The following is a 16955-nucleotide window of genomic DNA, read 5'->3' as shown; positions in this document are numbered from 1 at the left end:
CCCCCAGTGTCCTAACCAAACCTCAGCCTAACTAACAGCCAACTAGCCGCGTAAAAGGGTTGTCTTGCTTGAGCTATTTATGCGCTGGAAGACGTCGCATGAGAGCCATTACAACCAACGGCATCGCATGAGAGACAATTCAACTCAAAGATGTCGCATGGGAGCTATTTGCCCCTAAGGATGAGTGTTCATGATCTGCAATTAAAAGTAGCCACATATGTGCACTGTCCTTTCTTCCGAAAAAGGTTGTCATTCCTGGACTTCCATATACTACACCATAGGAAAGTCATGCCCTTCTACGAAGTCTACATGCATAAGTTTGAACTCGAGGCGCAAACCTGTTTGTTACTCCTCAACTGTTTTAAAATTTGTGTCCTTGTACCTGCAAATCTTGCAAGCGTGTCCTTTGTTTTGCAAGTCTTGCAAATAGCGTATAAATAAGTTAGCATTTCAAGCTTTTTGGCCTATAAACCAAAGATCCTTAACCTGAGCTGGATATCTGAATTGCCCTTGTTGGATGATAACTTACATGAGGATGACTCGAGTTCCTTGCCTTTGTTTCTATTCTCTGTTGTCAATTTAATGTCTATGTATATCATCAGGACCTAATTGCTTTTGTTTACTGGGCTGGTCTCTTGTTGCACATACCATGTTTTTCAGCAGATAATAATAGGATCACCGCTAGTAATTTCCTTCATAAAATTCCAAATTACTCCACCAGTCACATGACAGAAAAATGGACTTTTCATTTTCACTTACATCCTACATCATACGTGTAGCAGTGGTACCAAACTAATGTACAGCCAGTCTGTCAGTGTATCGATCCTCTCCTGACAAATATGAGTAGCTCAATCTTGCCATCTCACTTTGAACTCTTGATTTCTACATAGTAGCAGCATGTTTCATCTTCGTGGAGTCGCCGCCGTGCCGACGATGAACTTCTGGCACATCGTGGTTCCCTGAAAGCACATGACGGTGTGCTCTGCAATCTCCATCTTGTCGGGATGGCTCATGGCCTGGAAACCGAAGGATCCGGTCCATGTCGGTAGAAGCTCAGGCACCGCCGGCAGCACGAGCCTCTCCACCCCCAGCTCGCCAAGCAACTGCAAGTTCAGCAAATATGAAATGTTTAGCTCTGACCATCATGGAAGGCAATTCTTGGAGAAAGCAATACACTGATCGATCAAGCTTGAGACGTACCTTTTCCAGTTGGTTTATGAGTAGGCGGCACATCCCTTGCCGGCGATGCACGAACCGGGTCCCGACGAGCGGCAGCTCCGCGACCTTCTTCCCGTACACCCTGCACCGACATGGCAGATTGGTGTTCAGCATTTGCAAGGAGAAAAGTAACCAGGCACTGCATATATGCATGAGAAGTTGAGAAGAGGATGATCAAGTGCTGGGAGCAAGTACCTGAGCGTGCCCACGGTTATGAGCTCGCCGCCTTTCTCGAGACCCACCACGTAGAATCCCCGGAAGTTGAGCCGCCTCAGCTCCGATCTGCACCACATTCCTCAAGCACGTCAGCAAGGCATTCTTGTTCCCCGGAGGAAATGTGATGTTGAGAAAGAGCTGAAGATTTACTTACTCTCTGTTGAAGACGATGTCGTGGCTGAGGTCGGTCCGCGTCTGCGGCTCGATGAGGGTGATGAAGCACTCGTGGAGCACGTCGAACGCCGAGCACAGCTTCCCGTGCTCCTCCGCCGCCATGGCCTCCTCCTCGGGGAGCTTCGTTGATCTCAACACGGTGAAGGTTACGCCTTCCACTGATGTAGGCATTGATCTTCCAACCAGCCCTTGCAGACGCTGGAAAATGTTCGAGCAGTCATGGCTGCATAGCCATGGCCCTTCTGGGCAGCACTCGAGCTGGTCGCCTCTGCCCCTGACGCAGCCGGCATGATCTGTAAAATTAACAGAGATGAATAAGTATCTACGTAGTTGATTCAATGTACATTGTAGATTCTCGGAGTAATTTGGGATGTATTGAGAATGTACTTACACTCTCGTTCGCATTGGTCGCAGTAGATCGCCGTCTTGTCGGTGAACTCGCCGTCGGCGAGCTCGAACTCGCTGGAGCCGCAGGCGGCGCACCGGCAGGAAGGGCAGAACCACTCCCCCTGCGGGGTGGCGTCGAGGCCGACGCAGCCGTGGTGGAACGTCGAGGGGCAGCAGTCGCAGAGCAGCATGTCGCCGAAGTCGGCGCAGACGGAGCACACCCAGTCGCCGTCCCCCAGCTCGGGCGGGCATCTGCGCTTCAGCCTCGCGCGCGGCGACGGCGAGCCTGTGGCCCTGCTGCTGCCGCCGTGGGCGCGCATCAGCTGCACCAGGCACTGCGACAGCGACCTGCCGTCGTTGAGGTACACGCTCGCCGACGGGCGCTCTTCGCCGCATCCGCCGCCAGCGTGCGCCGCGAACTCCGCCACGGTGAAGGCCTTGCCGCCGCAGCCGCACGCGCACCGTATGGTCCCTTGCGCGGTGACCGTGCCCTGCTTGGCCGGAGGCTCGTCCCTCGTTCGCCTGTAGGACAGCTTGGCCGTCGGGGGAAGGATTTTCTTGTCCATGAGCACGGCGAGGATCGTCCTCGCGCGGGTCGGCTGGCACGCCGCCGCCGCCGCCTGCGCCTTGTCTCCGTCTTTCGGCCTCGGCCGCAGCACGCGCGACGGCGACGCCGCGGGAGACGCAGGACTTTGGGGAGACGCGGAACTTTGGGGAGACGCCGACGCTTTCTTCCTCTTCTTGGCGGCGTACTTCTTGAGGGCGTCGTCGGCGTAGAGCGCGGAGACCCTCCTCACCTTCCGGTGCCTCGTGGGGCAGTCGCCGGCGAACAAATTGCCGACGGCCGGCCCACACACGTCCTCGTCGCCTCCAAAACCCCGCTTACGGCCGCCATTTTCCGCACCGATCGGGCTTATCACACGAGCGATCTCCTTCCCCATCCCCTTCCCGGACGAACAATTCGCCGCCGCGCTCCTCTTCCTCGGCTTCCCACGAGCGGCCGCGGGGTTCCTCGGCGGCGCGGTGCGGAAGAGCTGGAACTTCTTGCAGGCGACGATGAGGGAGATGTAGGAGGCGCCGTGGGGCGCCCTGTAGCGGAGCTCCTGGCGGCCGTCGCACTTGGCGAACTTGTAGAGGGTCCAGCCGGACGCGAGCAGGTGCTCCCTGGCCCTCCGCCGCAGCTCGTCGCCCCGCGGGCCCCGGCCGCCGCCGGCCATGAACTCGACGTACTCCGCGATGTCCATGGTCGTCCTGCGCCGGCGCGAGACACAGATGCGATGCTTCCGGCCGGCGGACGCGGTGATGGGAAGATGAATTTACCAAACTCGAGTTTTTCCGGCGGATCGCGGGTGTTCCCGTCGGTTACGAGCAGGTATATCGCGCGAAGGAAACACCAGGCGCGAGTCGGACACGTAAGCCTCGGGGATTCTCGTTTTAAGGATTTTTTTTCTTGAGAAAACAAAATCTCGCGGAAAAAAAGTAGGAATATGGCCGGAGTAGAGTCGGAGACGGCGGCGACCTGCTGCGAGCTGGACTCGGAGACGGTGCGGCTGGCCATGGCGACAACGGCCAGTAGTGTGGCCATCATGGGGCCGGGCCGAACACTAGTGTCGAAAGTGTTAATATTTGTTAGAATTATTAATCGAGGTACGCAGTCATCTATCGACGACCAGACAATCACAAAGGCTGAGCGGCATGACACCAAGATATGTTAACGAGGTTAACCGAGCTCGGCTACATCCCGGAGCTTGGCCACCCGGGCGCCGGCACATGCCGTCAGCCCCCTTGCGTGTTTGGATTATTATGACGGCATAGATTATATCATGGATCTACCTTCGCATTATATGGGAGGGCCACGATACAAGTGATCTACTAGGACACGACTTCATGCCATATTTTCACACAGTTTGAATCCAAGTCCAATTATAACATACTCCCTCCGTTTCTTTTTAGTCTGCATATAAAATTGGGTCAAAGTCAAACTTTACAATGTTTGACTAACTTTGTAGAAAGTATATCAACATCTACAATACTAAAGCTATAGTATGACAATTATTTTATGATGCATCTAATAATATTGATTTCATATTGTGAATGTTGATATCTTTTTCTATAAACTTAGTCGAGGTTAACAAAGTTTGACTTTGACCAAATTTTGTATGCCGACTAAAAAGAAACATAGGGAGTACCTTGTACCAAATATTCAGTACTGCTCTATCAGTCGCGGCTCAGGGGACATGGGTCCTGTCTAGACCACTGACAATGACGAAGGCGAGGTGGAGATTGAGCATGACACACCAAGATTGAGCTGACAAACAACATGGTCCGCCGCGACTGGCGACAGTGCAGGTGTTGTCGAGGATGAGCCCTCATCGAAGCCAACGGCGATCCCGCTCAACGAGGCGTTGACAGGAGACAAGGAAGAAACTTACAGGAGGTACATGTGCGTGAGGCTCAAGGGCATCGAAAAAGAGGGAATTTAAAGGAATGGTTAGACTGATGAAATTAGTAGGACAGAGGCGCGAAGTGTTGGGGCTAATGCCAGCAGACAGATTGGCACGTGGGTGATGGTGGAGAGGCTTTGATCCATGATGTTTTCCTTTAGCCGCTGCCGCAGTACGGATCGTTAAGGGGCTCATTCGGCTTGGAGGATTTCTACAGGATTTTCACCAATTGAAGTTTTTCCTACATAAGCATTCGCCTTTTTTTTAGAAATAGAGATACCATTAGATGAGACCACATGGCAAACTTGGTAAGTATCAGAGTATGTAGGATACCCTAATCCTCTACTTTTCATATCGACCGGGTTTAAAAATCCTACAAACCTAATGAGCCCTGAAAAGACAAAAAAACCTGGGTGCGGCTATGTGCCGCCTACTGTGAGGCGCATGGTTGCCTCGCCTACAGGGCGCCTGTGGTGGGCCGCCCCCGTAGGTCGTGGCTTGTCCTGCTAATGTCACCAGAGTTTCTTCTTCTTCTTCTTTTATTTTAAATTAAATGCATATGTTTTTAAAACTTAAATTTACTTACAAAATTTGGAAAGACGAATTTTTAAAAAGATAGTGTAGAAAAATTGTTAGCGCAATTTTAAAATATGTTGATAACTTTCAAAATAAATGTTGGACAATGAAAAAATGTTCCCGTGTTTCAAATAAAATGTCTGGTTTCAGGTTTGAAAAAGTGTTTAGAATTTTATAAAATGTTTGTGTAATGTTAAAACAATATTATGTGCCATTAAAAAATGTATGCCACATTTTATTGCAATATTTCGACGATCCAAAAAATGTCCATGAAATTTAAAAAAATGTTATATACAAATGTAAAAAAATCCAAGTAAGTTAAGTTCTTTCTATACCATTATAAAATATATCATGAAATTTTAAGAAATATTTGGTGTCCAAAAGAAGTCAATGAAAAATGTAAAAATATTTATACAACGTAGAAAATTATTCATTATTTTTAGAAAAATGTTTGTTGTCGTTTAGAAAACGTACACCATTTATTTGGAAAAAAATTACCATGCATTCAATTTTTTTTCAAAACACGTATTTAAAAAATATACATCATGTATTATATTTGGAAAATGTCCAACGTGTATGCGAAAAAACGTTTCACGTGTGCTCTAAAAAAGTAGATACCGTTCTGAGAAAAAGTATACATGTGTTGAGAGGAAATAAAACCGATAAAAGCCAACAAAGAAACAAAAAGAAATCGAGAGAAACCAAAAAAAGGAACAAAGAAAACCAAATGTGAAAAAGCGAGAGAAGGAAAACGAAAAAGGCTCCTACGGTGCCTTTGGGATTGACCAGCCATGGGCCGCAGCGAGCCCAACTCGGCACGTGGTCGGGCCTCCGACTGGTTCCGGTGAGCCCCACCCCCCACCGGCACGTCTGCGTTGCCGTACCCGCTTACCATAGTCGCTCTCGCCCCCTTTCGTCTTCGCCTCACCTGCTCTGCTCCCCCTACCGCGAACCAGTCACCAGGCCTCGCCGTCGCCGCCGCCCCCCCGCCGGCGTCGAACCGCCCCGTCCCCGATGTTCGCGAAGCGCTTCTTGCTGAAGAAGCTGCACCAGGTCTCGCCCCGTCCCCTCTCCCGCTCTATCCCGTCAGATTTGGGGTCGATCAGACCGTCCGTCTTCGCCGGGGCTGGGCGGCGGAGTCTTCTTCTGCCGCTGCCCGTGGCCGTGTTGTTGATTCCGTTTGCTTGGCTGTTGCTGCAGGGTGGGGGCGGAGAAAAAGGAGGAGGTGCGGCCGGCGATGTGGCCCAGCTGGACGCGCAGATCGCGCTCCACTACGGCGTCCCCTACGCCGCCTCCGTCATGGCGTTCGACCCCGTGCAGCGCCTCCTCGCCGTCGGGACGCTGTGAGCCCCCAACCTCCCTCCACTCGTCCTAACTTTGCCTACACTGCAAAATAGCAAAACCGAAGCTGTGATATCTCTGTCAAGCTGTGTTACCACCCTCTGAATCCGAGCAACAACCATTTCTTGCCATATAGCAAGGCATCCAAACAAGCATGTGAAGAAGGTCACTTGTAGTGTTTCATCCTGCGTTCAACTCTTAAGCTTGAAGCCTTAATGCAGTTCAGATCATTGCTCGAGTCGCTAATAGAAGATACCAGCAAGCCCTTGAGCACATTTTATGCATCCATGTCATGTCCACCTCATGTTGAATTGATGGTGACCACGCTTCAAACTGCAGGGATGGGAGGATAAAACTCTTTGGGGGTGATAATATCGAAGGCATCCTTATATCGCCAAAGAGCATGCCATACAAGTATCTTCAGGTGTGGCACTTCATCCAATGACTGACCATTCTCTACTTGCACCGTGCGTGTGTAGATACTGAACTAAATGGAAAAATGTCGAGTCGTTTTTTCCCCTGTTTGGGTTGGTTTGAAGTGGAGGGTGTTCCTTTTCTAATGAAGTCGATTTTATCTTTGACTGAAACTCTAGCCAGTACAGTCCTTGGGGTTCCTTCCATGTTACTTGCCTCAGTAAACTATACACTTTTCACCGTCTGCCTTAGTTATATAGTTCTCTGAAGCAACTGTGTACCACCAGAAGCTACTTTTGCATGTTAGACTAGTAACTAGCTACTTTGTACTCCCTCTGTATCAAAATATAAGACGTTTTTTGACACTTTCATAGTGTCAAAATATAAGGTCTGCTTACGTTTGATACTTTCATAGTGTCAAAAAACGTCTTATATTTTGATACAGAGGGAGTACTTGCTTACATTTGGTGTAACCTCTAAAAGCCTTAATCTGTTGCCAGTTGTAGAAGTGTGTAATGGGTTGTTATATATTGCAGTTTATACAAAACCAGGGGCTACTAATTGCAGTTTCTAATGAGAATGAAATCCAGGTATGGCATTGAGAGACAGCTCTTTGTTGTATTCAATTTTCTTTCCCTTTTCATCCTTCTGCTTTTTTGAGAAAGTTTTTCCCTTTTACTCTGGAGGCTACCACTACTCTTATATGTACGCATAAGGTGTGCAATGCATTCATGCTCATGGATTGGTTGGCACACCAACTTTCCATGTGAAGATTCGAGGTTCACTTCAGCATGTCAGAATGCATTCTGCTTATTGATGTGGGGCAATTTTTCTCTGTCCGCACAAGGTCCTTGCCATCTTTTTATAGTGCCTAAAGTGCAGTTAGATATCGACAGTAATTCTTGTTAGAATATAATTCACCAAAAATATAGATAATCCTCAATCTGAATTGTGCAATATTGGGAAAGGGACTCCGAAGGAAATACCTATTTATATGGTGCTGAAGAAGCGCATCTGATACAAACTTTTTATTAAGTGCTCAGCCTACTCTTCACAAAAATAAAATAAAAAATACATGCTTTCATATTCCTATCTCACATCTGAAGCACAGACATCGTTTAATCCTTGGGGTTCATTCGAAGAAGAATGTCAACTATCGCCTAGCCCCTGATTCTTACAGTTACAGGCATGCCAAGCCATCTCTTCTTCCTTCGGGCGGGCTTAGTTGACAAATCTTCCTTTCTTTTTTGTGTATATTTGATTATACTCCTTAAGAAGAATATGTCGAGGGTAGTTACTATCATTGCTGGCAATCACTTACAAATTTTGCCTGTACCTTTGAGGCTTTGACTAAATAGCATGGTCATAACCTTAAAATATTATGATGTTCATACAGTATGGTTTACTCCATCTTGTTTTAGAAGTTTGCATGTAATATACGCGTGTCCTTTTTCTCTTGTAGGTGTGGAATCTTGAATTCAGGCAGCTATTTCATTCTTCCCAGTGGGACACCAATATAACTGCTTTTTCAGTCATAGAGGGGACCTTTCTGATGTGAGCAATGGACAGGAAAATTATTCTGTTACATTCTTAATTTAGTAGCTGTATGGACCACTTTCTAGCCTTTTATCCGTATCTTAAATTTGTTCATCACATTCAGGTACCTTGGAGATGAGAATGGTCTGCTTTCTGTATTAAAGTATGATTTATATGATGGGAAGCTTCAAAAGATGCCTTACAATGTTTCTATACATTCCTTAGCTGGTATAGTGCTGTTTCATGTGTCTCTATCAACAGATATTAATTAATAAATTTTAATTTTCTTCTGTCTATGTATCCAAGTTCATGTTAATATTATAGCAGCATGAAGTTAAAATTGTAATCCGTTACTCTGAAGTTTCAATCTTCCACTGAAATATTGGATATTTTGCACAACTGCATAAGTAAATGGCTTGAGTTAATCTGAAGTCTGAACTTTTTTTACTGGACTTGAGCGATGTTATTTCTATTTAAGGGAATTTCCGGTTTCATACTACTCTTTTGTTTGGAGCACTGGCAGTTGTTATCTTACACACTCGAATTGAGTTCATCTTATCCAGTTATCAGTTCCTCTCAATTGTTACATCTGGACTTGCAAGTGTTTCAATGAATCAACACACCATATTTTTCGCTTATCTTATACTGCTTTGAGTCTTAAACATGATTTTATTGGTCCAATTTCTTCACAGAAGCAGCTGGTGTTCCGTTGCTTGATACTCAACCTATTGTTGGAATACTGCCTCAACCTAACACCTTGGGCACCAGGTAAGATCATCATGAATGGAACTCCTGGATTTTTTTTTTGTTATAATCGTTAACTATATAAGTTTTGTTCATTAGTAAATAGTATGCATGCTGATATTACATCATATTAGGAGGTCAAACATATGAAAAACACAAATAGATACAAGGAGGCTATAATACTATACTCAGCTACCTTTGTTACTATGCAAACAATTCATGAAAAATCGATGTTTGATGCAGAAAATTGGAAAGATGAACTGTACCGTTGTTTTCATCAGATCCCTCTAATATGAGAGGCACAATTTATCACAATTCAGTTTGCCAATCTGAAACACATGAATGAACTGCTTTTTTACATGCTTCAGGGTGCTAATTGCATATGAGAAAGGATTCTTAGTTCTTTGGGATGTGTCAGAGGACCATGCAATTGCTGTTCGAGGCTACGGGGACTTGCATATGAAGGGCCAAGTCACTGGCGCTCAAACACATGCTAGTGAAGATCAAATAGATAATGTTGATGAGAATGAGGAAGAGAGAGAAATTTGCTCTCTTTGTTGGGCATCAAGAGGGGGTTCAACTGTTGCTGTTGGCTATATAACTGGAGACATTCTTCTATGGGATATGACTGCAGTATCCTCTAGACAAGGCAAACAAACTGATGTTTCGTCTAACGTTGTTAAGCTGCAGCTGGCTTCTGGGAGTCGCAGGCTTCCTGTTATTGTCTTGCACTGGTCTGCTGGGTCAGCAAAAGACACCACTAAAGGCGGGAAACTTTTTGTATACGGTGGCGATGATATGGGGTCTGAAGAAGTTCTGACGGTTTGTGTCTTGTTTCATTCTCATCTATCTTTTCTATTTCATGCAATCTTCTAGGCATGCATGCAACTGATGCATCGAAAAGTGTACTCAAGTATAGCTGTTTGCTCCTTTACCAACTTGCAAGAAACTATTTCTAGCTCATCTGAACTCAATTAGAACACCCACATTTGGCTCATCTGGCTGTTGATATGTTAATGTAGAACCAGTAAACTAATTTGCATTGCTACATGGCGTACACAGGTTAGGGCAAATATTTCCTATCCAAGATAATTTCCAGCGATAGCAAATAAGGACATGAGTGTATGCCTTAGAGGCAACCAGTTCGGAGGTCGAAACAACTTGGTAGATATGTTTTGTGCAGATGCGAGCAATTATGTATCTAGATTTTGCTCTACAAATATATGTGTATCATATATCTAGCAAAGTTACTTTTCTGAGCACAGAAAAATATGTACGGCGTATTGTTTTTCAGTGGTGGACTATGGAAAACTTTACCTTGTTCAATGAAAAATTGTATTCTCTTGTAGGTTCTTAGTCTGGAATCATCTAATGGATTAGAGTCAGTAAGATGCGCGTCCCGGGTGGACCTCAAACTTGATGGATCCTTTGCTGATATGATTCTTATTCCAGATACTGGGGTTCCAGATAAAATACGAACTTCTGCACTTTTTATATTGACAAATCCTGGACAGTTAAATTTCTATGATGGTGGTGCTCTATTTTCTGCACGGAAATCAGAAGAGGAATATGCTCAGCCTGAGGCACAAAAATTTCCAGTCGTAGTTCCTACAATTGATCCCAGCATAACTGTTACGGATATGTATTCACTAACTGGGAGAGAGCATCCAAGTATTTCACTGAAGGTACAGTTTTGTGTGGATTCTTGACATTTTACTCTACTTAACTTAACTGCAACCTTTTTACCAGATTGTATATTCATGTTTTTTGGTAGAAATTTTGTGCTAGGCAAATTGTCGCACCTCCAATATCAGGGAATATGAAATGGCCTTTGACTGGTGGGGTTCCTAGTGAAATGTCACTGAAGGAAGATCATGCAGTTGAAAGAATATATGTTGCAGGCTATCAAGATGGTTCTGTGAGAATATGGGATGCAACTTTTCCTATTCTGATGCCAATGTTTGTCTTGGATGCAAAGGTCACCTCTACCGTGTTCTTAGTTGTTGACTGATGACTACTAAATCAATGCAAGAATACTAAAACTATTATTACTTCAGGTGCCTGATGTTATTTTGGATGGAGCAAATGCCTCTGTATCATCGCTGGCTTTTTGTTCATTAAACATGACTTTTGCTGTTGGCACAACAAGTGGTCTGGTTAGTCTACTATTAAAATTTATGGGTCAGTCCAAGTTATTGGTTGTCAGCAGCATATTCAATACTGTCTAAGTATCTTGTATATTTTTGTAACGTTGTAGGTCCGCATGTATAAACTTCAAGAGAACAGTGGGGATTCCAGCTTTCACTTTGTGAGTGGATCTAAGCAGGAAGGTAAATACTGCACATGAAGGCATAAGTGCAAATTAAATTATATTTGCACTTCCTCTTTCTTTGTTTGTTTCCTCTCCATCATCCCGTATGTATTAAAAAAATTAGGTCAGTCAATACGAGACAACAGCAAAGTTGCCCTCATGATGTTGCCTTCTGGGCTTCCAGTTTGCTTTGATTGTCACACACTCTTTCTTGATGGTCAGTCTGAGAGATGGCAATATATTTGTAGAGGCAGTGAGGCACAGATGCAACCTGTCTATAGGCAGGAAACGATCTCAACTGCACCATACTCCCTGTCAAGCTATATGCAGAGAAAAGAAATATTTCGAGTGCTTAATCATTGTAATGATAGTATAGGCCATTATATCCTAGTAATTTGCTGGTATTCTGGTAAAAATGTGTTTGGTGCTGCCTGTTTTACTATTCAACATCTGGTTCAGTCGCAATCCAAGTCTATATAAAACCCTGTTAACAAGATAATGCGTAAATGTCATCTCGTAAAAGGACATATTTCCAAGTGTTCTTTTTTGTTGATATATTTTCCATGTGCTCTTTTTGCTGCCAGATCCTTGTGAAAACAAGTCCATGTCAAATTTGCTTTCATTTGTTATCGTATAAGAGGCATCCATAAAATAGGACCTGCTCATGTTCGTGTTTACTTTTTTCCATGCTAGAGAATCTCACCAGGGCATTTATAAAAACCACTTTTGGTGGGTATGTCCGTATGTGGTTCATTTCGTTTTTCTTACCTTCTGGTATTTTTCTTTCAGTTCATGCTGTTCATCATGGGAGAGGGTTCCATTGCAATATTGCCTTTATGGCATCAAATTCCCCCGTGCGATCTCTCAGATTTACATCTTCTGGAGAGGCCCTTGCAGTAGGGTATCAAAATGGCCAGGTATATTTTCCTTTAAGGTCTCTGAAGTTTCACTAATTATTTGATGCTTGTACATACCATTTGCTATTAACTAATTATTATTATTATGTTTTGGTTTGTCTTCTCAAAGGTGGCAATGTTTGATGCAAGTCAACTCTCCGTGATGTTCTCTGTGGATTGTACATCAGGAACAAATTCTCCTGTGGTTTCAGTAAGCAACTACAGTATAGGTGCATCTGCTGCAAAAGCAGGCCCGCCCCAGAAAGAGATTGCTACAAGTGCAAAATTTCCAACAGATGTTGTACTTTCCTTAAGTAAGGATGCACGTCTTACTGTAGTTGACAGCACAAGTGGTCTGATCATAAATTCACTTCTGCTAGATGAGAAACAATCTTCTGCACTTTTGATGTATGTCATCATAGGTAAGTGATTTCTGTTCACTATGCTAACTTCTACCCCCACCCCCCTAGATCAACTCATAATTTCTGCAAGTTCTGGGTTTAGATGGAGCTTCAGATGAAGAGCAAGCCCAATTACCAGAAGACAAGCTCCCATGTCAAAGTCATACAGGGAAAGAAGAACATGTTCTGGACCAGAAGCAAGTACATGGAGCCGAAACTAACAAGAAAAATGCTTCTCTACATCCACAGAGTGGCGGTTCAGATTCACTTCTTTTGGTCTGCTTCGAGGATGTGGTGCTTTTATTTTCTCTGGCATCAATGATTCAGGTGCATACTTGGCATATGCGAACTACTTCTTTGAGATTTCAAACTTCTAAAGCTTATTGGTTATGTTCTTTTCTCATCAGGGAAGCAACAAGCATCTACATAAAACCAAGCTCACAAAAAAATGCTGCTGGTCAGCAATTTTTAAGAATAAGGATGATAAAGCTTGTGGGTTGATATTATTTTATCAGACAGGCATCATAGAATTGAGGTAGTTACGATTTTGTCATGTTATTTGCTTCATTGCTTGGTATGCTAGAAATTTTAATATGAAGGTGTCTCCCATGTTGTCCTTACGATTTCATATTGTAATCATGTGGATTAACTAATATGACACTTATTGTCAAAGTATGATGGTGGAGAACGGATTCCCTTTGTACATTTATTTGCTCTTACTGCAAGTTTACATGGACTTTTCTTTTCACATGCTTGTCAAAATTTAGATTGCTATAGTTAATAAATCTACGAAGTACAACCTGGTAATACTACCATCATCTTATTTGTTGTTCCCTATGTCTCATGTACAGCACCATGAATAATTTCTTGGGAATATCAGTTTGTTATAGATAAAAGATAGTCTTTGATTGTAAATCTTCACAGTATTCTTTCTTTTAGAATATCTTGTGTATATTTTCAAGATTTCAAAAGGGAGACTTTTCAGGTGTCATCATCTGTTACCTGTAGGTGTGTACATCCATGCAAGGGCCTGGTGAAGTTTTGCCCATACCTGAACTGTTTTATGCTTGTCATGACAGATCTTTGCCAAGCCTAGATATTCTGGCTGAGAGCTCCTTGATGGAATTACTAAGATGGAGTTACAAGACTGGCATGGGTAAAACCATGAGCTCCTCAAATGGACAAATTGCTCTGGTAAATTGTTCTGCTTGCCTTTGTAATTTGATGTTCAACTTTTGACTGTTCGCTAAATTTTGCCACCGCATTGTATCTAAGTATTATTTTGATTATGTTCTATACTAGTGTTGGCTTTCCACATCACTATCTGGGTAACCTTAGCTTAGTTCTCCGCAAAAACAAGCCAGAATAACGGTGTCTAAAATGAGTGACATGTTTTCTTTGTGGCAAGCACAGTTGAGGGTGCCCAACTTTGTTTCATCTCTATTAGTTAATCCAGATTCGTTCTTCAGCTATGTTAGCTTCTATATCGACTGTGCTGTAAAATACCTCCCTCAGTTTTCTAGTATGTCTCCCGCCACAGGTTAATGGATCTGAATTTGCAATTATCTCTCTTATAGACTCAGAGAATGACTTCAGGTACTTGATTTTTTCTTGCTTGCTTCCCATGTCAAGTCTATTTAACTCAATAGTTCTGATGCCCGACCCAGTGGTATTAAACTAATGTTTCGTATCCATGATAATCATTTTAGGATTCCAGAATCATTGCCATGCCTTCATGATAAGGTACTTGCAGCAGCAGCTGAAGCAGCTATGAGCATCTCGATAGACCAGAAAGGAAAGCAGGTAGGCAATTGTCTAATCTCCTCAAACCTATATGATACAGTACTCTGTACAGTTTGACTTAACATGAAACTTCTGGTGTAGAATCCAGCAGCAGGAGTTATTGGTGGCATTATTAAAGGATTAAAAGGAAAAGCGGATGAAAATGCAAACCTGAGAAAAAGTTTCAATTCCCAAACCCCCAGTGAACTATTGGAGTCAATTTTCTTGAAAGGACCATATGTTGAACCATCACTAGCTTATCCTGATGATCCAATAGAAGAACTGTCAATTGGTCTCGCCCTCTCCCTGTTTTTGTAAAGCATTTAGCTGAAGTGCTGCCTATTTACCCAAAAGCGTTTCAATGCAGATGACATAGAAATTGATGATGAAGTGCCCCTATCCCCTCCGCCAGCATCATCCTCTGCTTGTCACATGAATAAGAAAGCAACAGGTTGGGCGTATGTCTTGGTTTTTGGAAACACGCCTTTTGAACTGTTCATGTTTATCAGTTTATGCCTACACTTCTGCAGTAGAGGACGAGAGAGCGAAACTGTTTGAAGGGTCAAGTGATGCTGACAAACCAAGAATGAGAAGTACCCAAGAAATTCTCACCAAATATAAGTTTGGCGGGGTAATTCCATCAACATTGCGATTCGTCATGATCTCTCTCTCTCTCTCTCTCTCTAAGCTGACTCTTAAGGTTTCCTTTTGCAGGATGCAACAGCAGCAGCTGCCCATGCGAAGGATAAGCTCATGCAGCGGCAGGAGAAACTCGAGGTAAAATAATGAATTCCGTAACACACTCTTTACGCACACCAGGCTGGTAGCCCCAGACTGTACTCTGATTTTCGTTGGTCAACTCGTCTTCTCTTGCAACCATTTCTTGAACAAGAAAAGCCTCACTAGCTAATCGCCTTTGTACCAGAGAATAAGCCAGCGGACCGCAGAGCTTCAAGACGGGGCGGAAAATTTCGCCTCGCTCGCCCAGGAGCTCGCGAAAACAATGGAGAACAAGAAGTGGTGGAAACTGTAACCTATTCGGGGTTTTCACATCACTGCATCCTATCCTACACAAAGTACGTCCAGCTCTCGGTACTTGGGAATGCCTTATTTGCCGGTTGTTATTTATCGTGGCATGGTTCCGCCCATTCCGCCCCGCCTTTGTGCTGTGTATATTTATGTTCATGGACAACTGCAGCTTGTCAAGGTGATTGTCTACCTTGCCACTAGGTTGACTCACTCACTGACAGACAGACAGACAGCATGGCTTGTTTGGATGCATTAGCTTAGGTTTATGTTGTATATCACCATGTAATCATATGCACCATGGGTGGAAAGCGTGGGGCGGAACCTACTTGCCGTACATGATTTCTTTTGGGTGGTCATTCAGTCGTTCGTTCTGTCTGTAAAGGTAAAAGGAGACAATAAACCGAACGGCTTACATTGAGAAACTTCAAAGAGCCTGTGTGGCATTGTTAGTTGGTGGTATCTGATGTGACACCTTCTCTTGACTAATACTTGAACTGTGGTTATCAAGTTGCAATGTGTATGTTTTTGTTTTTTGTTTTTTGTTTCGATTCATCAATCGTCACGTGTGGGTGCAGTGCCATATACTCCCTTCGTAAAGAAATATAAGAGCGTTTAGATTACTAGAGTAGTGATATAAACACTCTTATATGTCCTTACAGAGTGAGTATATATAAAGAAAGAGCTACATGAACCTAAGGAAGTGTTTGGTTCGTACATTTTGAGCCGTCATTCGATTACAGCGCAACCTCATACCATCAACTTTTGTTGGGTTCACTTTGAGCGGGAACAAATCCCCCGTAATCGAGTTCCATGTTAAGTCAATTTCGATACCGGTCGACCCCTCAGGAAACAGATCACGTTTCTGCCTGTGATCTGATTCCAGTACCATTTACGTTAACAGAGTTCAACCAAACACCTCCTAAGGCCCCATTTGGTTGTGAGGGATCCCTGCGGGATGCCTGCCTTTTCCCCGGTTGGGTAAACCACGTGTTGAGTTCGCCCTGGGCAAGCAAACAGCGCCGTTTGGTTTCGCACGAGGGAGGAAGAACCCTGACCTTTCCACGGCCCATCCCCGGGTAGATCTCCCCTGTATCGACTGGTCGGGGAGAAAACCCTCTACTCGTTCGCTCGCTCTCCATCGCAACCCTTCAGCCTCAGTCTCCGTGCTTCACGCTGCTGAATTGAAAGCGATGCCCCCGCCCCGCCCCCGACCTCCCCTCTGGCATCTTGTCCAAACTGGGCTGGTGGTCTCCCCGTGGTGGGAGAGGGGATCCCCCAAAACCATGTAAATCTCCCCGAGGTGGATTAGTGCCCTGGGAAACTTCACCTTTCCAACCAAATTAGGCCTAAGGGTGAATTGAAGATTTATTTCAAATGCATAGCTTCATTGGTGAGCACGTTCGTGCAGACGTCAACATTTATTTTCCTGGAATTTAGAGGAGCACCTTGTTCACTTGAATGAACCGACACGACTAGCAAGAGAAAA

The 16955-nt window shown here is 44.3% G+C and overlaps 2 protein-coding genes across 3 annotated transcripts; one reads left to right on the top strand and one right to left on the bottom strand.

Moving 5' to 3' along the window:
• Positions 1 to 703: 703 nt before the first annotated feature.
• LOC123048574 (increased DNA methylation 1) lies at positions 704 to 3412 on the bottom strand. The gene is made up of 5 exons (XM_044471653.1): positions 2000 to 3412; positions 1589 to 1901; positions 1414 to 1500; positions 1201 to 1300; positions 704 to 1103 (listed from the first exon to the last, which is right to left on the bottom strand). The coding sequence occupies exons 1-5, from the start codon at positions 3237 to 3239 to the stop codon at positions 903 to 905; spliced, it is 1941 nt and encodes a 646-aa protein (XP_044327588.1). The 5' UTR covers positions 3240 to 3412; the 3' UTR covers positions 704 to 902.
• A 2486-nt stretch (positions 3413 to 5898) lies between these two features.
• LOC123051384 (uncharacterized) lies at positions 5899 to 15976 on the top strand. 2 transcript variants are annotated; one of them, XM_044474253.1, is made up of 24 exons: positions 5899 to 6068; positions 6216 to 6358; positions 6696 to 6780; positions 7307 to 7360; positions 8233 to 8324; positions 8431 to 8534; positions 8999 to 9074; positions 9419 to 9872; positions 10400 to 10735; positions 10825 to 11028; positions 11108 to 11206; positions 11308 to 11380; positions 12151 to 12278; positions 12388 to 12679; positions 12762 to 12985; positions 13066 to 13193; positions 13738 to 13852; positions 14199 to 14254; positions 14368 to 14461; positions 14543 to 14732; positions 14808 to 14891; positions 14974 to 15071; positions 15155 to 15217; positions 15366 to 15976. In XM_044474253.1, exons 1-24 carry the CDS (start codon positions 6030 to 6032, stop codon positions 15471 to 15473), a joined length of 3339 nt encoding a protein of 1112 aa, XP_044330188.1. In that variant the 5' UTR covers positions 5899 to 6029; the 3' UTR covers positions 15474 to 15976. The 2 variants fall into 2 exon arrangements, with proteins under 2 accessions (XP_044330188.1, XP_044330187.1); XM_044474252.1 differs by having other exon boundaries at positions 14971 to 15071.
• Positions 15977 to 16955: the final 979 nt, after the last annotated feature.

The sequence above is a fragment of the Triticum aestivum genome, chromosome 2D (assembly GCF_018294505.1).
Source record: "Triticum aestivum cultivar Chinese Spring chromosome 2D, IWGSC CS RefSeq v2.1, whole genome shotgun sequence".
Taxonomy (NCBI): Eukaryota; Viridiplantae; Streptophyta; class Magnoliopsida; order Poales; family Poaceae; genus Triticum; species Triticum aestivum.
This window is presented reverse-complemented; position numbering and strand designations above follow the sequence as displayed.

Bases quoted from the DNA above. Each gene is read 5' to 3' on its own strand.
- LOC123048574 (XM_044471653.1), bottom strand. From the start codon at position 3,239: ATGGACATCGCGGAGTACGTCGAGTTCATGGCCGGCGGCGGCCGGGGC. The intron at 1,902-1,999 runs GTAAGTACATTC...TTAATTTTACAG, and splicing joins CGACCAATGCGAACGAGAGT to ATCATGCCGGCTGCGTCAGG. The intron at 1,501-1,588 runs GTAAGTAAATCT...AATGTGGTGCAG, and splicing joins GACATCGTCTTCAACAGAGA to ATCGGAGCTGAGGCGGCTCA.
- LOC123051384 (XM_044474252.1), top strand. From the start codon at position 6,030: ATGTTCGCGAAGCGCTTCTTGCTGAAGAAGCTGCACCAG. The intron at 6,781-7,306 runs GTGTGGCACTTC...TATATATTGCAG, and splicing joins TGCCATACAAGTATCTTCAG to TTTATACAAAACCAGGGGCT. The intron at 14,892-14,970 runs GTTGGGCGTATG...ACACTTCTGCAG, and splicing joins CATGAATAAGAAAGCAACAG to TAGAGGACGAGAGAGCGAAA.